Below are 21,893 nucleotides of genomic sequence, written 5' to 3'. Positions count from 1 at the left end.
AATATAACAGTCGTCACTTTCAAATGCCTTGTTTATCAATTTTACGGCTAAAATGTATAGAACCAGAGGAGAGGTTGTCGACCCTAAATGACAATTATCTTGTATCAATACGAAAAATCGCAAAAATATAACAGTCGTCACTTTCAAATGCCTCGTTTATCAATTTTACGGCTAATATATATAGAACCTTAGGCGAGGTTGTCGATCCTAAATGACAATTATCATGTATAAAAACGAAAAATTGCAAATTTATGATACTCGTCACTTTTAAATGCCTCGTTTGTTAATTTTACGGTTAAAATGTATAGAACCTGAGGCGAGGTTGTCGATCCTAAATGACAATTATCATGTATGAAAACGAAAAATTGCAAATATTTTTAAATGCCTCTCCTATTAATTCTGCGGATAAATTTACAGAATCTGAAAGAATTATCCCGTATCAAAAAGCCGTAATGGCTTGAAGATTTGTGCAGCCAGCATAGATAACCCCGAATTTAAATTGCCCAATAAGCACAAGGCCAGCTTAAGGGTTTCCCGATATTCAACAATGATGGAAGAACAATAGAAGTAATCTGGCTGCAAACATTTTTGTTAGCGACACAGCGTAATTTTTCCCACTTCAGCGACTTTCGATTTCCCGGAAATATCACGCTGGGTCTTTATTGTTATTGTGAAATCACGTGATTTTTTTGTTCTTTAAAATAAAAAAAATAAAAAACCACTGTGGAGATAAAACGTGAATGTCACGCAGAAAAGAATGTCTACATTAAAGTAAAAAATAAAAATATTTTACATGGTATTCTCAAAAAAAAGGAAGGCTTTTACTCGATGTCTTTAAAATTGATCTAGAAAATTTTGGTAATTTTATGATAAATCCATTTACGTAAAATTAAACTTCTGAACAAGTTGATTAACTGTTTCGGTATTTAGGCGTTACTCTTACTCTCTCGCTCAATCTGAAAACTGAGGATGTTTTAATAAAGGTTGATCTGAAAAAGAAGAAACATTAAAAAAATGAGGAACAATAATACAATTGTAGCACAAATTGAGTGAACACAAGTTTATTATTCCATCATTATCTCTTTAAGGCAGCACTTCTATGATTTGAAGAGGACATTCTCAATACTTCATATGATGCAAAACGTATATAAATCTTTATCAACCTGATACATAAATATTTTATATTTTGAGTAAAACATCGCTACCGTAAGAAGTGAAGAATTAATTAGTGCGAAATTGGGGTTTTCATGGGATACTTTAGCAGTTTTTAAGTATTTTTTTCCCCTACGCTTTTATTCTCACACATTTTTATACTCACACATCTTTATACCCTAAACAAGTTGGCGAAGAACATATTTTCACGAGGCTCTGCCCAGGAAGGTGCATGGAAAACTTCCCTGTTCACATGAACCAATAATATTTGGAAACTCTAGAGGACATAAAAGCATACTTGTCACATGGTAAGTTTGTCCATGCACTACATATTCATCCATCCAATTTTAAAACCACCAGGACAGAAAACGTATATACGAGACAGGAGAAGTATATATACATAATTTTACTGACTTTAAACAAGTGAACAGGTGTAGAAAAAAAATAATACAAAAATTAGGACTACTTGTGAAAATATTTTTTTACTTATACTCCACATAAAACACATATCACCAGAAATACAATAATTTTTTTTAAACCTTAACCCTGCTTTTATGTTAATAAGGCACGTTTTTTCTAACGTCTGAATTTTAGGTAAGGCTAGATATTCTTATTTATTTACGCTTTTTCAGCGCCAAGTGTTCTTCAATTTTATTATAGCAATTGTAAACTCATTATTTTGTTACTATAATCTACGAAGGCATTCAGACTGAGTACGTTCTTATATGTTGTTAATATTCGGCAAAATAACATCAACGTTCTTATAAACTAGATTCTTCTAAAAAAACGTGTAGTCAAATAAACCCTTATTAAATAAAGTCAACCCAGCCGGCACAAAGAGCTCTAAAAGACGTCTTTTAGACATCTTCCGCATTTCTAAAAGACATCTTTTTTAGCGCTGATTTGTCCGTCTATAATGCATCTTTTTAAGCATCTAAAAGAGGTCTTTTTAAAGATGCATTTGAAAAGATCTCTTTTAAACATCTTTTAAAAGACATCTTTTCAAAGATATCTTTTAGACCTTTTACAGATGTAGAACCGACTAAAATGCAACTTTTTAAATGCATCTTTAAGACTTCTTTTAGACGTTTACTTTTTAAATGCATCTTTAAGAACTTTTTTGATCTATTTATAAGACGTTAACAAATTGCAGTAAACGACATGAAAGGCGACAACTATTTCGTGATAACTTTTTATATCAAAATCGTACAATAAATATATTTTACAATTACATAAATATAATTTATATATAACCGGAAATAAATAAATAAAATATTATTAATAATCAACACTATAGCTACAATTAGTATATGTAATCGCACGTTTACGAGTGCAAATAAATCATTTTTATATTCATATTTGCAAATTGTGACCATTGCAATAATCTTTAATACGAATTCTACCTATGAACTTATCTATGCTATTTAAAGCATAAATTGGAACTCTAGTCGAAAAAATCTTAAGCATATCGAGCTTAGGCCATAGAAAAAAAATTGTGAAAATTGCTAGTAGTTGAAATTCGTCGTAACGCTTGCAAGGCCGAAATAAACTAAATAAATATTGGAAATAATAAGGAAGTCAGTTCAGAAGAAACAAAAGAGATATATTAAATGTATTTAAATGACATTCATAAATAAGTTAAGTCGAAAGGGCTTTTTCTTTATTTTTTGGAAATTTATACATTTAATGTACCCTTATGTCTCTGATACTTTGACTGGGAGCGTTTCGCAGCCTGGTCCCAATTATGCGCCTCATCTCTTGTCCGTTCGCATCTTGAAAACGCTCGTTGACAGATTCTAGAGAGAAAGAAATAGCTTATTTGCAGATAAATAATAGATTTTTCTAGAAACGTAGTCAGTAAATGTTTGAGAAATACACCAATGAACCTATAGATATAGGTTCATTAGAATAAATCATGAATTCTATAAATATAATCAATTACAAATATGGCAAAAAGTAATGAGCAATACGAATACCATGTCATAAATTCTGCTTTTATTAAAAAATTGAACAAACACAGAAAAATTGACAAATAATTTTATGTTCGACTATGTCCAGGTGGTTGTGGGGGTTTGATCCCCACATAAGGCTGTCGTCCAGTTGGGCAAAAATTTCAAAGAAGTTTCTGTAGCTCTAATAGAAGCTTTAAGGATTCCAGAACTGCGTTTTTGTGAACCACTCCTGAATTGACTAACATAAAATATAAATTAAATTAAGACATAATATTCTTTAAACTATAGTCACAAGTCTCTGCCCCAGCCAAAGCGATTCTGCCTCTCAAATTACGTAATAGGTCAAGTTGCAATAATCCCATCGAAGATTATCTTGAAAAGTAAACATAAATAGCTTTAAAAAAATAGCTAACTAGATTTATATATATATCATTACATTGCATTGAGCTGAATGTTATATCTTGATATTGAGTCAGTATTATTATTTAGTCGGTCATTATGCACACAACAATTCAGGGAAACTATCTATAATCATGCAACAAGGAGGTCTCTATAACCACTTTAAAAAAGTAGTGTTGTTTTTGCTACCCACAAAAAACTTGAAATGCAAAACTCGATTTAATCTCAGCTAGCTATATACAACAATACGCCAGAAATTGTTTCAGCAGCTCAGTTCTTTCACTTTATTGGAGTTATTTTACGTTAAATACTAGGTCTTGATGTATGCAAACACCTTTTAATGCCATGTCGCAAGTTGGTCCTGGCCCGTCAATTGACAAGGGAGCATGTGAAAAGATGGGCCGTCTTAAGACGGGCCGTTTTCTAAGTTGGGGCAGAATAGCACCATCTTTAAAAAAAAAAAACTCCATCGCTGTGCTAAAACACGTGATCTTGTTGAATTGGGAATTTAAGGGAAAATAGCCAGATAAATTACTGGGGAAACCAGTCAAAAAATTGACTAAAATTGAAAAATTTTGATGTATAGGTGCGGAAAACCTATACACCCTCCACCGTCCCTTATATTTGGCTAATTAATGAGGAAATGGACTTTGATACGCTCCGTTCGCTGACGCTTTGCCCCGCAAAAAACCCTGGGGACAGGAGTGCGTTATTGTTTTAGGCGTGTTAACCCAACGATAAATAATCCTTGTAATAACGTTGTTTTATGCAACTTTTTTAATGTTTAAGGAGTTCAGAAAAAGATTTCTACCTAAAACACAATAAATAATAATCATATAACTTAAACTATACAGCTATATTAATTGAGCGAATACTTTACGAGACAAATTGGCAAACATTAGTTCTGTATTACTTTATCCCATAGTCTTATCCACATTTATTTCTTCCATTCCAGTAGCTAGCAACTTTCTTAGACAATTCTAATTTTTTGTGAAGCAGTGTAATTAATAACGTATACAATGTCAAGATTGTCAAAATGGAGGGAAGCCAACAATAATTTTTGGTTTATAAAAATATCAGAAGAGCTGTTTGTAAATAACTATTTGCAGGAAGGTAGGGCTTAATTATATCAAAGGAGACGGTTGTCAAAGGCAAGTCGGACGAAACGCAAAGATAAAACTGTGATTTTATTTGGAGCACCGAAATGACGCCATTTTATCAATCAAACTTGTGCAGTTTATTTTATTTTTCTCTGTTTATTTTGTTTCTGTAGTGTGGCCAGTGAAACCTGGAACGAGGTGGAAAGAGAAGACAAACGTAAGCGCGAAAGACCAACAAAGAATGCGGAAAAATAAAGAAAATGGAATAACAAAGAGACATTCAAGTTGATTAAAATTTTGGACGCCAAGTGTGTCTGTACAGACCGACTGGCATGGTCTGCTCTATATTAAATCAATTTAAATATTGCAGCCATCATCAAGCCAAAATCGTGCAAGTTAACTCAAGTTGATTGAAATTTTGGACGCCAAGTGTGTCTGTACAATACGGAGTCATCTTTTTATCTCAGAAAAGAGGCGAACTGCGAACTGCTAAATAAAAGTTTGTAATTACTGTGTTAATTTTGGAAACCACGCCGGCTGGCATGGTCTGCTCTATAATAAATCAATTTAAATGTTAGAGTCATCATAGTTGAGGCCATTTCATATTAAAGCAATAATGTAAAACGGCCTTTACAAAAATTTGTATTTTCACGTAAAAAAACAGTATTTTCACCTGAAATTTTGCAGAACGACAACACACTAGACCCAAAATATAAAACAGTCTAAGAGATAGATATTTTTTTCGTCATTATATAAAAGATACAGGTTAAAATTGTCTTATCAACAAGCCCTGTTAAAAATACCAGTTTTGTTTATATCTTTGTGAATTATTTTTAGTTTTTTACATATTTACCAAATGTGACTGAATTAAAATACAATGAAATATATTTCTCTTTATAGTGATGGTCACAGGTCAACACGCCTAAAATAATGAAACAAGAAAAAGTTAAAGATCAAAATAGCAAAAATGTTAAACAACATGTGACGAACTCGCCTAGTTAACCCTATTCGGTCCTGGGGGGGAGGGGAATTCCGCCCACCCCCCTGACGGTTTTTTTTAATAACTCCTGATTACTTTGTAATATAGCTATGATACTTACTGAGTTTCAGCATTTATCTATTAGATACCTGCATGCTAATTTTTTAGGTCCCATACCTTTCAGAGGCTTTGATATTGGCCATTACTCGAAACTACCCCTAAAAATCTCTATGAAATCCTTATAATGGGGAAAATATAATAACTCCTGAAAATGTGCTGACGCAAGCAAAAGTTTATTGGCGCCATTTTGTTCCTTTTATGACGTACTATAAGTGTGCCAAGTTTGATTCAATTTGAACAATCCTATGAAAAGTTATTGAGGGGGGGGGGCGGAATCCGCCCCCCCCCTCTCCCCGCCGGTCATAGTATATTCGAAAACCCCGGACCGAATAGGGTTAACTAAGCATTCTTTGAGCATATCAAATTCACTTTCTATCAAACTAAAGCTTAGACGCAAACACATGTCAAGGCAATGCCCTAAAAATCGAATCCACCTTATAGCAAACCTTGAATTATAATCAACCAATTAACACAAAGTTGACGTGGTCACATCTTACCCTCTTAATAATGCAAGAAATAATTATAATTGTTCGGGTGAATATAGCCATGCACGCTCGAAACAAAGGATTTCCTGATATTGACCACGTGAGCAAAGAACAATAGAAAAACCAATCAAAAAGCGCGGTTAAAATTCCGACTGCAGAAAAATTGTTTGTAATTTTTCCCACCTAAGCTATTCTGGTGGTAAAAAAAATTGTCCTGGTTGTCCTGGCTAGTGATGTATATATTTTTATTATTTTATACTACTGCACTTACTGAACAAATTGTGAGTAAAAAAGATCAAGAAAATATAAGTATGAAGCCTCCAGTTTGCCTGTTCGTTTTGTTGTTAAATGAATATTTGGCGCCATCTCATCATAGTGTTGTAGAAAAGAAACTCAAACATGAAAGAAATGTTGTTGTTGGTCATGACTACGATGAAGACTTAGTCTCAAAAAATTTTGACATCCTGAAATTTTTAAAAGATAACCTCGTTTTCCAGCCTACATAAAGTAATCTGGAAGACCTTGATTCTTCTAATAATGCATTTACTTTAACAGCGTCGGCTCAATAATCATTTTGATTTCGCAAGAATTCTCGTATCCATGTTTTTCTGTTTGCTCGTTTCCTTGTAGAGGCATTGCAGCTGAACAAGCCAAATTCCTGCAAGTTAACTCATATTCTGCTATTTGTTTATCTCCCATTTTGAAACTTTTCTATTGAGTCACTATCTTTCAGTAAAATTTGTCTCGTATCAATCTTCAACATATTCTCAAGCATATTAGTCATGTTACTACTTTTGAAAATGTTGCAACCCAAAATGTTATCATCTATCAGGGCCTTAACTGCGTGCTCAAAAAATACTGAAATTGATTTGCACAATTGTCAATGTTTATCTAACGAATAGCACTCACTAAATGTACAGTGTAAGTCTTCAAACTAATTTTAGTGAATGCCAGGATGAGACAGAAAAAATACTATTCTTTCATTGAACAAGTTTGAATAAGTTTTGGAAAAAAACAAAATGAATTTGATTAAAAAACTTCCAAGCTGAAATCTTTGGGAAAAATAAGGATAGGGCGCCAATGTTGGGAAGCAGTAGGTAGTGTGGTGGGCATGCGCCCTTTGTTAAAATTTATTGAAAGTGCCTTTTCTGTTGACATGGAAAAACACCTAAAATGACAGGCAATTCAAGGCCATTTTAAAGCGTTTAAATTTTCTTTCATTTATATTGACTAACAGCTTTACTTTTTCTCGCATGTACATCACACTGTTTGACATGTAAAAACAAAACATAAACAAAAATATAATTTAATAAAAACATCTGTGTGTACTACCGGATGTGCACGTGACGCACTCATCATTAACGTATTGAAAATAAAAAGATGCCATACTAAAAGGTTATCTTAATGGATTTACAATGATGTGTTAAACCCAGCCGGAATTTTGTTTCTCTATTTATTTTATTTTCATTGCATTTACAAATTCAATATGTAGAAAATATTAATATATGTTAACGGTTGGGAAAGCGAGTGGCTGCTAAGTTTGTTTTGATCGGCACATTCTTTAAAAGTCAAGCAAGTTAGTCATCTCTTTTTTCTGGCGGACAGAAGCACAAGTGTGTAAACAAAGTATAAATGGAAAAGAAGCAGTGAGTTTGGTTTATTCATGCTATATATTTTTTTGATTATTTGTTCCACGGCTTCTAAGCTGGTAAGACTTTGAAATGGGCTCCATGTTTGTGTCTCTTTATAATACCGAGACTGGTGAACTACGAAACGGTATCATTCTTGAGTATAGCGCTACGGAGACCAATAGTAGGTTTGTGTTGTAAGCCAAAAAATCTAGTTGAACAAGATACAAAACCATCTTCTTTTTTAAATAAATAATTTTGAAATATTATTTTCTATTTAGTTGGTTATGGAGCCAGATTTTCATTTGCCAATACAAAATTTTCCGAACATTGACGATGTTTTATTTCCATTCAAAGTTCTATGAAGATATTTGTTTTCTTTATAAGGAGTTTTTAACTAGCCGAAACTCGTAGATAACTAAACATTATATAGTTGTGTCTATTGATTTTTATGTTTTATAAAAACAAAATGTTTGAAATCGTCTTTGAGTTTTATTTGTTTCTTGCTTTCCTAGTTATTAAAAAAAAACTTCTTCTACAGCCTTTAAGCCTGTAGAACTTTAAAATACTCTTTTGTCGCCGTTTGTAATATAAAGACTAGTGTATCAAGAAACGGTACCAGTCTAGCATAGCGGTACGGAAATTAATAGTTGTAGAGTGTTGTGGTCAAAACTGTCTTGTTAAACAGGATAAAAAACGTAAACTTTATTTTTACACTATCAGTTTGAATTATTATTTTGTTTCGCACATTTTTTCTTGGGTTTAAGGCAATAAATAACAAACTAAATTTGATAAATTTTCTTATTATTTTGTGTTCAGTCGGTTTGGCTTGTCAACATTTTAGTGATCTTAATTTTTTTAAAACTGGATTTTCTTTTATTTTGAGAAAAAGTAACTATCCCAATTTCGTTTTGAAAAAAAAGGAATTAAATACAAAATATTTTTTATTGATTCTGCTTCATAAAGCAGTGGTTCACAAACTCAAACAAATTTTTAAACTTTTGTGTTGCTTGCCATTTCTTAATAATGTGAACACATGTCGCGCACAAAAAGGTCAAGTACAAACCAATACACTACGTAACGAAAAAATTTATAAAATAAACCACAGTCAAATCTCCTCAATTTTATGACGGATTCCTTTCTGGCCAGCTTTTAAGATCTGTCAGCGGTATTCCTTACCACACCCACGCAACAAAATAAGCCATCTTGATACCCACAAACGTCTCGAAATTCGAGAAAAATGGCGGTGTTGAGTGAATTTACCAAGATCAAAATGCGTATAACGGGCTACGCAATTACTTGTGGCGCAAAGTTCAAAGTTAACTGTCTTGTTTAATAGCGACAGGCAAATCTCTGATGTTTTTTCCTTGGCTAGTTGATTCTTATTCAGGAAATCCGTTATTTGACCAGTAAATATTGAATTGAGCAAAGGTGATAAAATATGTCAGAGTTTTTACCAGATTACGTCACGTGTCAAAAAACACAAAAACAAGCATTTTTGTTGCTGATCTTTGATATCTGTTCTTAAATTAACTTATAGGATCATAATCGGGCTAGTGGTTGTCACTGTCGTGGTAGCTGTCGCCATCACTTTAGGCGTCACACTAAGCAAAGATGACGACGACGATGGAAACAATTCTGCTGTAAATACAACCAGCTCTACAGTTATTACGACTAGCTCTACAATTAGTACGACCAGCTCTACAGTTAATACGACTAGCTCTACATTTAATACGACTAGTTCTACAGTTAATACGACTAGCTCTACTGCCAAGGACTATTACACAAATGGTGCTGTTGCAACAGATGCTAAAAACTGTTCAGATGTAAGTTTTATTTATTTCTAAACTTCAATAGCCCTATAAAAAGTATTTTAACATGAAAAAAGAAGTCAATGCTGTACTTCTTTGTCCATGTGTCACTAAATATTCTTCTTATTCTTAAAATGTTGCTGTCTCTTCGCATCATAGCCGCAACATTAGTTCAAAAAGCTCTCAATAAAATGGTATACCTTTTCACCACTAATGCATTAAATGCAATTAGTTTTAACAATCGTATATAATTCATAACGTCAACCTGCATGCCATATAAAATATCTCTTAAGATTGGTTTGGAAATGTTAAAAGCAGGAGGGCATGCTGTAGATGCTGCTATCGCAAGTTTAATTTGCGTAGGAGTGGTAAATCTGCACTCTACTGGTATCAGTGGTGGAGGTTTTATGACGCTGTACGATAAAGCAAGGAAGAAAACTACAGTGTTTGACTATAGAGAAACTGGTCCAGCTGGCTTACATGCAAACTCTTATGCTCATGACAAAAACGCCGCAAAAGTAGGTATGTACATAGTAATTTAACTCTATTCAGGTCGGTTTTGTGGCCGGGTTACCCCTGAGAAATGACCGTGACAACAGTCGTTTAAAAAGACAAAAGTTGTTTAAAAAAATCAGCTTTCCTGAAGGCAACTGAAACTTACAAAAGTCGCAATATTTAATTCATGCATCTTTTCAACAAAAATTTCAGAGCGACAGATTTAAAACACTTTTAATTTTAGCACTTTTGAGTTACATAAACTTCATACCATACCATTTCACTGATCTTTCAGCTTAATTTTTTTAACTTCCGGGTATTTTTGTAAGCATGTCCAAATCTTTCAAATCTTAACTACAGAAATAACCCTGGTCGGCAAGTTCTGTAAAACTCTCTGTATACACATATAACTTTAACGTTTTTTGTGGGCTTTTTGTGAGATTCTGTTTAATCGTCTGTTAATGATACTTATACATCAAACAACATCGCTACAAACAATTGAAATCAAGGAAAAAAAGCTCTGTAAACACATTGACTGAAAAATTTGTTGTTTTTTAGAATAGCGGTTTCTTCTAGAATAAATTGGTCCACACAAACGATGTTTTCTTTCTGTTTTTTGGTTTCAAAATCTGACGTTGTTATAACACTAAAAGCTATATTGCAAACCCTCAGAATTTTCTTTTAAGGTGGATTAGCAGTCGGCGTTCCTGGAGAGATCAGAGGTTTAAAGTTAGCTCATGAAAGGTATGGAAAATTACCTTGGTCTCAATTATTTGAACCATCAATCAAGCTGGCTGAAGAAGGTATCACGATCGGAAAGCACATGGCTTCAAAATTATCAAGTTCTACAAAGAAAGCAATGATGGCGGATCCTGGATTGAAGTAAGAGACGACATATTTATATTTAAAAAGAAGTACCAGAAATTTCTGGGCAAGTTGCTTCGAAATCTGAGTGTGCTTTGACTTACGTCAAAATTCTAACCAAAACCGACTTTTTGCCAGCAATATCATAGCGGACTAAAAAAGCGAAAGAGAAGCATTTACATAAATTTCGGATTTAGTTTCTGGTTGCTAACATGTTAACATGCTCTATTTTGACTAGTATTTCACTTGCCAATGGGGAAAATATATCAAGATATATTATAGATATCATAGATATATCATAGAACCCTGGGCAGCAAGTGTTTACTCCTAAGGATTTCTCTGCTTCAGTTCAGGGACTATACCCACTTCGTACCCAAGACCAAACATTTCTCCAATGTCTGAAAAGTTCTACGATAATAACTTCAGATTTAAAATCCATAAAAACGTTTATCAAGTTATATTCTTTAATTTGTCGGGTAAAAAAACATGCGAATTGTAAAAAAAATTATTTGTTGTCAAACTCGACATTTCAAGATTAAGAAAATAATAACTGAAAGCAATTAAGTCACTAATCCCTGACTTCTCAACCCTTTGTCCTGTCTATCATAAACAAGCAAGGCTTTCGCGTTTTTGTTTGTTTGTTTGTTAATTAACTCAGGTGGACAAGGGACAAAAACTAAAAAGCTGTGAGCTTGTTGTGTTATGTTCCGTTTTTAACAGAAAAGTGCGACTTCAATAAAACAGTTGCAACAAATCCATATGATTCCACATTCGTCTCTCTCATCACAAACTTTTATATCTTTCAACAGATCCTGTGTACAATGATAAACCGGACATAAAATTTATTTCTGAAATTATTTACAGAAGGAAATATTTACACTCGCTTAAAGGTTACCTCCCGCGAAAAATAAAGTTAATTGCATATGAAAGAGCTTGAAGGGGTGTCTAGGAATTTGAATATTTTTTTTAAAATTCTTGATTGGTTCTTTAGAAGATTCACTAATTGATGCATGATGCCATAAGTATTCTTTGCGAGAGTGTTGTATTTAACACTTCTGACAAGCGATATAGAGCTATAAAATTTTCTGGCCGTTCACTTTGACGCGTTTTAAACATTTTACATACATTTCAATATTAGTTACCATAATTATGCTCAATGCTAACTCATGACGTCGTAATTTTGCACAATTAGCGCAACTTTTAAGACAAATATTTCGAGAACAGATAAAGACTTTTCAAAAAAATAAAAATATTTCTAGTGAATATAGGTAACCTTTAAAGCCAAATAGGCTTCGCCCACACTTAGCTCGTTCTGTAAGAAGTACTGTTGGCAAACATCGAAGCGTGAAAGAATTCAACGCCTGTAAACTGATGCTGTATTTAGTATCAAAAATTAAGTTTCTATTATTAAAAGCCGCATCATTTGAGGACGAAGAATAAAGAAGTTGGCAACTAAGGTTATTTGAGGATGTTACAGTCTCATTCCAAAGTTGTTGTTTCTCAGTTCTAACCTCTTTAAAGCTTCCGAAATATAAATCTTAAAATGAATAATTTTTGGTGAAGAAATAGGTATGTGGAAGTTCAGCTATCAATTCAAGCATGCGCGAAATAAATAACTGGCAAGCTATAATTAGTTACCTGTATACTCCAAATACCGACAAATCAGTAGACCATTAACAAAAGAGAGGATATAAACTCATTCCAGAAGTTAGGCAAAAATTCCCGATCTAATTTAAATTTTACACGAGTCCACTGAGACTAATCACCTCTGCTTGAACTCTAGGCTAAACTTTCCTTGTATGACATTGCGTAAGAAATGAGGCTATCTTTTAAACATTCTCTGTATTTTTATTACCCGTACTCTGTTATATTAAAACTAGAGTAGTTTCATTCAAAATAGTAACCGAATTGCAAATTTGGGCCAAAGTTACACATAATGGTAACCGTAATATGTAACCCCGGCGAACCGTGTTTTTTTGTAGAGAAATTCTAGTAAATGAAGATGGTACGTTCAAAAAAGCGGGAGATATTATTGTTAACAAGAAATATGCTGATACACTCCGAATACTTAAAGACAATCCAGAAGATCTTTACACAGGAAATATCTCGAAGTCCTTTTTAAGTGACGTCAACAACAATAATGGTAACATGACGGCGGAAGATTTGAAAAATTACAAAGTTTTAGAGAAAGTACCTATAACCACAACATTGAATGGTTTGACACTTCATACAACTCCTTTACCAGGAGGTGGTTCTGTTTTAATACACATCTTAAATATGGTAAAAGGTATGATTTTATTATTTGATTATCGGTTGTGTATTACGGCATTGCTAAATAAAACAACAACGTTAACGTTTGCGACTACGAGAAAAGGGATTTCTTTTAATTCATCAGAGTATCCAGTCTCGTTACCTGAGTAAATAAGATAAAAAACTCCTTGCAACTTTCTGTTTTCTCATCTTAAAATACTAACTGAGGTGTTTCTTTTTTTTCCTAGTGCCAAAGTGTATTAGTTTGGTTGCATTTCCTTACATTTTCATAGGCTACAAGTTCAACGCATCATATTTGGACACTGTTGACGAGAAAGTGTTAACATATCACAGAATTGTGGAAAGTTTTAAATTTAGCTATTCGAAACGACCACATCTTGGTGATCCCAATAAAGTACCTGTTGAAAATAAAACCGAATTCGATAAAGTAAACATTCAGTTGACTTTATACATATTTTTGCGGTGGAAGTTCTTATTTTCACTCCTTAAACAATTTATCGCATTTTTAACTTCTACTCTCCTATTCAATAAAAGTATAATCGCGTGCGTTGTATTTCAGATGAAAGAAGACATGATAAGTCTAGCGAAGGCTGAAATGAATCGTATGAAAGTGAATGACACTTCCACGCAAAAAAATAGTTATTACGATCAATTCTTTACGACAATTGAAGACGATGGTACTACACATGTTTCAGTGATTGATAAAGATGGGAATGCTGTATCAGCTACGGATACGATCAATTTTGCGTATGTCTTTTTTATTTAAATTTTTGTTTAATCTCTTGATGCCTAAACCCGCATAGTTTGTAGAAATTTCAATTTATGTTTTTCAAGAAATGCGGTTCTTACCATTAACTTGATTCTTTTAAATTAAGACAATGATAAATAATCTTCTTAAGTATTATTTACAAATGTCTCACTAATTATTCGTCTGTTTTTATGAATTTTCAGCAGGCATTCGAGTTTTTTTTTTTAATTTTATTTTTAAAAAACTTGATTTTGTCACATTGCATTTTTACGTACCACCTGCTACTTTAACATGCAATAAAGTAACTTTCACATCCAGTGAAACAATCATGATTTTTTATCTGTATGTCTTGATCGATATTAATAATGTTATACTTCACTTTAGTAAAAACTCACTTTTTTCATTGCTTGAATAGCATAGTTAAAGTTCCTCCTTCCTAGGTTTGGAGCAAAATTTCGATCAATGAAAACTGGTATTATATACAACAACGAACTAGCTGATTTTTTCTTAAACTCCACTTACGGTGATAAATATCCAACGCCGTTATATAATGCTCCCGGTGCTGGACGCCGACCTCTTTCATCGACCTGTCCGTCAATTTTAGTTGATAAAGATGGAAATGTTGTGATGGTGGTTGGTGGTTCGGGAGGTACCAGGATAACACTTTCTACCGCTTGGGTAAGAGTTTGGTAAATAGCAATTATATTTCTATACAAGAAGCATAACTTCCATTTATAAAACCTCCTTACAATTTAAATTGAGATATAAGAGTTTAAAGCGCGTCCACACGCAGTTTTGCGGCAAAGCATAAAGTATTATTAATTAGCGCTATATTATTACTCAGTGTCCTTCCAAAGAGGTCTTTATAGTTAAGCGAATTTATCTGGAAGAAATAATGAGATAAGAAGTGTCTAGAAATTAGGTTGTACTCATCGAAAAATTTTTAATTGCATTGCTTACTGTCATAACTTTCTTTTTAACATTCTAACTCCTTTTTTAGGTTATCATCAAGAAGTTGATGTTTTCGTACAATCTAACTTCGGCTGTGGAAGATGCTCGTCCGCAACACGCATTTTTTCCAGAATACATTCGAAATGAAAAAGGGTACCTCCTCTCCGACGATATTGTGGAGGGATTAAAAAAAAAGAATCACAGAATTCTACAATCCAGTCTTAATGCTATAGTTCAAGGTATATATGTTGACGGTGGGAAAATTTACGCAAAATCTGATCCCAGAAAAGAAGGTGTGGCAGTTGGATATTAACTTCGTACACGAATACAATGTTACCATATTTAATAAAAGTTAGAAAATATGTTCACAACATTCTAATTATAATTCTACATTAATAACACAAACACCGAACCAGCGACATAAGAGAGAAACAGATTTTTTATTTTTTATAAATTTTAAATAATTACACGTCTTTTAAATCTTAAATATATTCCTTGATATTGCTTTTATGGCCTGTATGTGCAGCCTTGTTTCGCGGTGAAGTAGGAAGAGTGAAATTAAGACTTTCGCTTCTAGTTTTATTCGGGAAACGTTTTGAATAAAAAGTGGCAAAAAATCAAGAGTGAAACGCAAAATTTTGACTCTATGGATTATTTTTATGGTATTCCAGGGAGTTAGGACTTCTATAGAACACCGAAAACATTTCAGCGGAACAATTTCTAGTAGTGAGAATTTTAATAGATGACACAGGTCTGTTAAGCGCTTGATTGATTAGCAGAACAATATAGCTAGTAGGTGAAATAAATGTTCTTTTTCTTCAATATGTTTTGATCTTCTTTAACAACTGACAACTAAATTTCATTCTGTATTTTTGGTATTTTTTATTCAACGCCACAAAAATATGATTATTCTGAGGAAATATCTAAAATACTATACATAACAGGGACATATAAAATGAAATCAAGTCGCTCTTAGGCGCAAAAAAAGTGTAATAAATCTTTACCATATGGAAGTAAATTGTAGTCGAAACAAAAGAAAGCCTAAATCAACGGGGGATTCGTCATCAGACTTAAACTACCTAACTTTAAGCAGAAAGACCACAACTGAAACCATAAATCTGCTAATCGAGAAGACGAAATGTTACTACAACCTTCCATTCTTCACAAGACATAAAAAAAACGATTTTTACATTTTTTTCGAAATGAGTTATAATAGCCACTACCATCGTGCAGTCACTGAATATGGTCGCCACAAGCCGGAAAGTGGGTCGACTTTTTTTTAAGTAGTTTAATATCCCTTGGTGACTTCAAGGCTGCTAGGGCCTTACAAATTAACTTTTGTCCTGTGTCCATGAGAGTATTGGTCCACCTTTACTTTCTATATTTCCTTATCACCTTCAGTGAGCTCATACAGCTCATTGGTGAGCCATAAAGACGTACATGCTCCTGTTTCCCAAAGGATTCGAGGATGAGCCAAGAAACAAGGTTATAAATCAGCATGAAGGTGGAGTACTTGACAAAATAATGTTGACCAACGCAATAAACAAAAAGGATATTCTCGATGATTTTCGGCCAGATTTTAGGATTACATTTCAAAATATTCAAATGAGTTCTTTATTTTTCGGTTTTGACGTTCTCCTAATCTATCTACCTAAGTGCGATAAGCAGACTTATTCGACGCCTGTTAATCTTTTGATTTCGGATAATGTAAATCTCCGATTTACGGAGAGATACAACGCATCCTCATAGATAATATTAATGTATAGCATGAAAGGTACAAAACGGTCTAGTATTCATGCCATACAGTAAAACTTTTAAGCGGTAAAAAGGCCTGGCAATAGTCGATGCAATATTGCGGATTTAGCTGCACGATTTTATCAGCCGAAGCTTTTCTTTGTTAGAGGTCGTTGTGTTTCTGATTAGCTGACTTTTTGTTCTACTATAGTAGTATAATCACAAGATCCTACAAGATAATGGATAATCAAGAAGTGACTAGAGATGTAAATATTGAACAAAAAAACACTTTTGACTGTAGTGATGGCTGTAAAACTGCTGTTGGCGTAAAAAACAACCTGGTTAGTATTATTATATTACTTTTGAATTCCGTAGCTAGCTAGCTAGCTATTTCTTAGGCAGAAATCTTAACTAGCTAGTCAGCGCCTATAAATTCGCCTATTAACCAGCTTGCTACTACCAGGGTTCAAGCTTTACTTTCCAAACAAATGGCTTCTCACCATGTGTTGAAGCAAGTGTTGTGTAGCTAGCTATATATTTTGGTTTGGTCAGTGATTTTTTTTGTGTGTAAATTTAGGCGGTCATCACCCAAATTTTGAATACTCTGCTTATTGGAGAAGCATTACGTCCAACTTAGTTAACAGTTCTTTCCTGACTGATAGCTAGCTATAGATGAGTTGCGAATGTTTACGATATTTCTTATATGTGCGTGCATCTAGACAGGCAAAAAAAAAGGATCACATAGGTCAAATTGGCTATTTACGTTAATTTGTTGATTAGGAATATAAGATTAAATTTACATTGGAATTGTTTCTCAGGGCAGACTTTGGTCTGTTGTTTATATTTTTTGCCTGTACACAAACGTGGATGTCCTTTGTTCTCGATACTAAACTTAAAACAATACGTCATGCCGCAACTCATGTATTATGAGCTTTTTTAAAATCTAAACACCCTGCCTACTATCAATGTTCCACTATATATATAACCTCGTGGTTTTCTAATTTCGTTTTCTCAGAATTTAGACATAACTTTATTCTCAAGTTTATCCTGTGCTGCAGTAGAGTAAATTGAGCAAGAATGGAGAAAGGCCCAGATTAAATCTACTTTTAAAAATAAAAGTCGATAATTTCCCTCAAAAGTTTAGGAATGACTCAGAAAATTCAGAAAATGTATACAAATAAATTCAAAGTGTTATTAAGATATTTTTTTGCAAAATGGATATTATTTTTTCACACATGATATAATGTAGTATATATACACTAGTTGTTAGCAAATTTGTGTTTCACATTGGAAATTTATATTTTGTTATGTGAAGACACACAAATTAGAGAGAAAATGAGAGACAAACATTTTTTACTCTTTTACAAATAAAAACCAGTACTAGACCGCTTCACCTGAATGCGTGGCACAGTTTCCGGTTCATATTAGTCCCTTCACTGGTAACAAAGTTATTTGCGTTTCGACTTTGGATCACCTGGCTAGTTTACACACAAATTATTAATTATATAATTCAAGACAAAGCTACTTTTACATATGTGCATGTCAAAATGCAAATCAATTTACAGTTTATATCCAGCAGTATCGTACAAACCACATGATATCGACATATCTTGCCGGACAGAACAACAATGTCATATAATACGAAGCTTCCGTCTGTCTGTCTGTGACTTTTGCAAATTGGGTTATATTTTTCACAGTTTTCCTTAACAAGGTTATAAAACTTTATCTATAGAATTGTTCTGTAATTTACCAAACTTTGACGTTAAAACAAAATTGACGTCAAATGAAAGTACAAAAAGATTAGTGAAGCCATTACATTGCTATTTTAAATTGAAGGCTGAAAAATTGGAAACGAGTGGAAATAACTGACGTAATCTCCGTTGTCTTTGTTGCTCAGAACACACACCATTCTCACTTGATCATTCTCAGCTTAAAGCAATATATATTTGTTTTACTACTGTTTGCATTAAACTGATTTTTTGTCCATTAAATTGCTACTTCATTTTCTTGTTGTCGAAGTTGTTATAGTGGAAGAAGTGTTAATTTATTTCTTATTATAGTTTTTATTATAGTAAAAAAAATTTACCGAGGTGCGCTTCTTCTACCTTGCATTTAAAAGATCCCTAAATGTGGTGGCGGACCCTCTATGTGCGATGTTTGTTAATTGTTTTAGTATTTTCTCCTTATATTTTGTGTTTTACGAGTAAAGTCGAATTTCATACATCTTGCCGTCTTTTTGTTAATAGTGATTTCGACAACAAATTTTTCTGTTAAAATGTGCCATGCGCCTTAGTAAGGAAATTTATGTGGATTTCTGAAAACAATGACAGTGACACTGGGGGAGTATTGTTTGCTGTACTATGCTCAGTTTTTGTATAAAAAAATTAGACATCTAGGTGTAGTGAAAACTACAGACTCAGGAAAAGAAAAATAAGGACGATAAAAAATTTGAACTGAAGAAAACAAGAAAGAATACAAAAAAGAAAGTTTATTATTGAAAATCATGTAAAATTCTTAATTAAAAGATAAAATCTAAAGTTGAAAATAAACATACGACTTTAAAATACCGTACTCAATTCCAAAATTTATTTTTTAAGGACTGAATTTTCAAAATTGAAGAATCTAAGGTGAGTCAGTTGTTGAATAGGTGTGAATTTTTTATTTATTTTTTTTCAATCAGAGTTTCAATTTTCTGTTCTTCTTTCTTTATCAACCACGTTTATACATAAGCAGACAAGCTCGAAAAAAAGAGTGTTACGGTACTGCATACGTTAAGACCACTGGATTTACAACAGTGTTGAATTTCCTTGTATGTTTTTGCTACCGCTACTGATGTTACGTAAAAACAACTATTTTTTAGGTCTCAACAAAGAGTGACCATCTCAATGTGTTCTTGCGAGAAAAAAATTGACATTGAAACTAAGACGTACAATAAGTTTTTGTCGCATTATTTTGTTGAACATCATACGCATAGAAAGACAAGAATAATTCGTTGCACTGTGTGTAGAATTTTCACATTATTTTCTTGACAAAGTGCTATGATAGTAAAAGGATTATTCTATAGCGTGCTTTCCAAACATTATATTAACCTCACATGCTTTCATCCCAAGCGTATGACTTTTCGCTTCTGTTATAACTATCCAGTAATGAATTGATAATTCCATAGTATCCTTTTATGCATAGAATTCAGTTATACGGTTACTCGGATGTCCCATGGCATTTCAAGAAAATAAATTAAAATCTCGTGACTATCGGCCACTATAGATCGGTTTCTCTGAAAAGAACTCGATTTTCTACAAAATCAAACTGTTTTGGGGCGGGCATGTTCAAAAATTACGTGCTTCCCGCCACGAAAGTGAAAATAATCATGAAATTTTTGATTGATTCTGCTTCTTCTGCAGTAAGTTTGATAATATAATTCACTTTTTTCGGAGGAACACAAATGAGAATATATATAAAGCTGAAAATGTATTAAAACAATGAACACATCCGGCCTTTATCCTACTGTTGGAACATTATAGCTATGTATAGGAGATGCACATAGACAAGATTTAACGATAATTAATACTTAACACGATTGGCATGTTCGTAAAATTTTTCGTTACTTTTTAACAAGTCTCATGACGGCTTTTTACATTAAAATATTTTAGGATTGTCCTCAACCGTCTTTTTCGGACAGTATTAACGCCGCATGCTTAATATTAACGCTGCATGCTTTCCTCAATTATGAAATTCCAATTTCTGTATCATAGAAACATATTTCCCAAGCGTAAGTTTAATGATTTTTCGCTTCAATTGTAACTACCATTAAGGAATTAATAATGACATTGTCTTGTTCATGTAGGGAATTCATACCACAGTTACTGATCTCCCATGACTTTTTAAGAAAAGAAATTAATTAACCAGAACGATTTTATTCCACGCCTAGTCGAGATAAGCATTGTTGAGCGAGAGGAAAGAGTTTCTGACGATAAGAAAAAGTAACATGACTGGGTAAAAAGTTTGTAGTAGCGGACGGTAAGTTGCGTTTTTACTGATTCATTATCTATTTTTTCATTTACCTGATCCAAATAACGGTGCATCTGTTTTTAATTTATTTATAGAATGACAAATAGAACTTCAGAAGCAAGAAAAAAATAATGTCACACTGAAGGATGGTAAGTCGAATTTTTACAATTCGAACAATCTTACAATCTTTGTAAGTTATAACTTGCGATCATTTTTTTAGTTTGGTTTATCAGAATTTTATGAAAAGGTGGAAAAAGCAATTGTGGGAGCTCCGAATAGGTTTGAATCGACAATCTGGATTTCTGTATGTGATTTTTTTTATTTTTTAATATATTACGTATCGTGTGTTATTAAGCCGTGCACGCCCACTAAACAGCAAACTGCAATCTGCACTACACTCAAATATATAATTACCCGCGTATTTTTTTTTCCGCAACAAGCTTTTGGGACAGATTTAAGTAATGCGCGCTCCTTGCAGGCTGTGTAGAATAGAATCATTATGTACCGTTTTGTGTGGCTGTCAAATTCTTAACCCCCTTTAATTAATGCCAACCTGCATTTCAACTCCAGAACAATTGTGCATACAGTCCTGAAAAAAAGAAAAAATCACTCTTTATCAAAACTTTTTCTCAATCAAGTACAATGGAAAATGTTTCAGCTAGTCACAAACCAAACTGTATTTATCTTGAAACAGACACATAGAAAAATTTTTCGAGCAATTCTTAAACCATTTTAAAGTATTCTGTTCAACGAATTTCTATCTTTCGGTGCCATTTTATGAAATCTTTTGTTAGCAGGTATAATAATTACAACTACTTGAAAAACAAAACTTACATCAACCTTTATTTATTTCAAAACAAGCCAGTTCGATATTAATTCTCGGCTAATTTGTACTAAATCTGTTTTTAGGATTTATTCATTTATGAAAACATTTTGTTGTTGGGTAAGAAAATGCCACAACTCAAACGAAGCAGTAAAACTTTTAAAAAAGCCAGTTTGATTTTGAACCAGTTTACTGCTTTTGTATATCGTTAGTGCTTTTTTATGGAACCCGTTTTTTCACTGAGTCCACTATTGAAGCTTGCAGTTAGGTAAACATGTCCACGTCATTTTTCGTAAGGTTTCATAAAATGCAGAAAGATGCGCAACCTAATATATGCTTATCCTTTGAGAAAATATGCTCTTTCGTTTTCGTA

General features: G+C 33.1%; 1 protein-coding gene across 1 annotated transcript; it reads left to right on the top strand.

The window, feature by feature from the left end:
• The first annotated feature begins 7,601 nt into the window (after positions 1–7,601).
• LOC130649523 (glutathione hydrolase 1 proenzyme-like) lies at positions 7,602–16,502 on the top strand. Its single transcript, XM_057455815.1, has 9 exons — positions 7,602–7,833; positions 9,356–9,641; positions 9,920–10,148; positions 10,808–11,003; positions 12,968–13,272; positions 13,529–13,683; positions 13,816–14,003; positions 14,445–14,682; positions 15,005–16,502. Exons 1-9 carry the CDS (start codon positions 7,820–7,822, stop codon positions 15,266–15,268), a joined length of 1,875 nt encoding a protein of 624 aa, XP_057311798.1. The 5' UTR covers positions 7,602–7,819; the 3' UTR covers positions 15,269–16,502.
• Positions 16,503–21,893: the final 5,391 nt, after the last annotated feature.

Source organism: Hydractinia symbiolongicarpus, chromosome 1 (assembly GCF_029227915.1).
Source record: "Hydractinia symbiolongicarpus strain clone_291-10 chromosome 1, HSymV2.1, whole genome shotgun sequence".
Taxonomy (NCBI): Eukaryota; Metazoa; Cnidaria; class Hydrozoa; order Anthoathecata; family Hydractiniidae; genus Hydractinia; species Hydractinia symbiolongicarpus.
The sequence above is the reverse complement of the archived record's forward strand: the minus strand, read 5'-3'. Positions and strand labels throughout refer to the sequence as shown.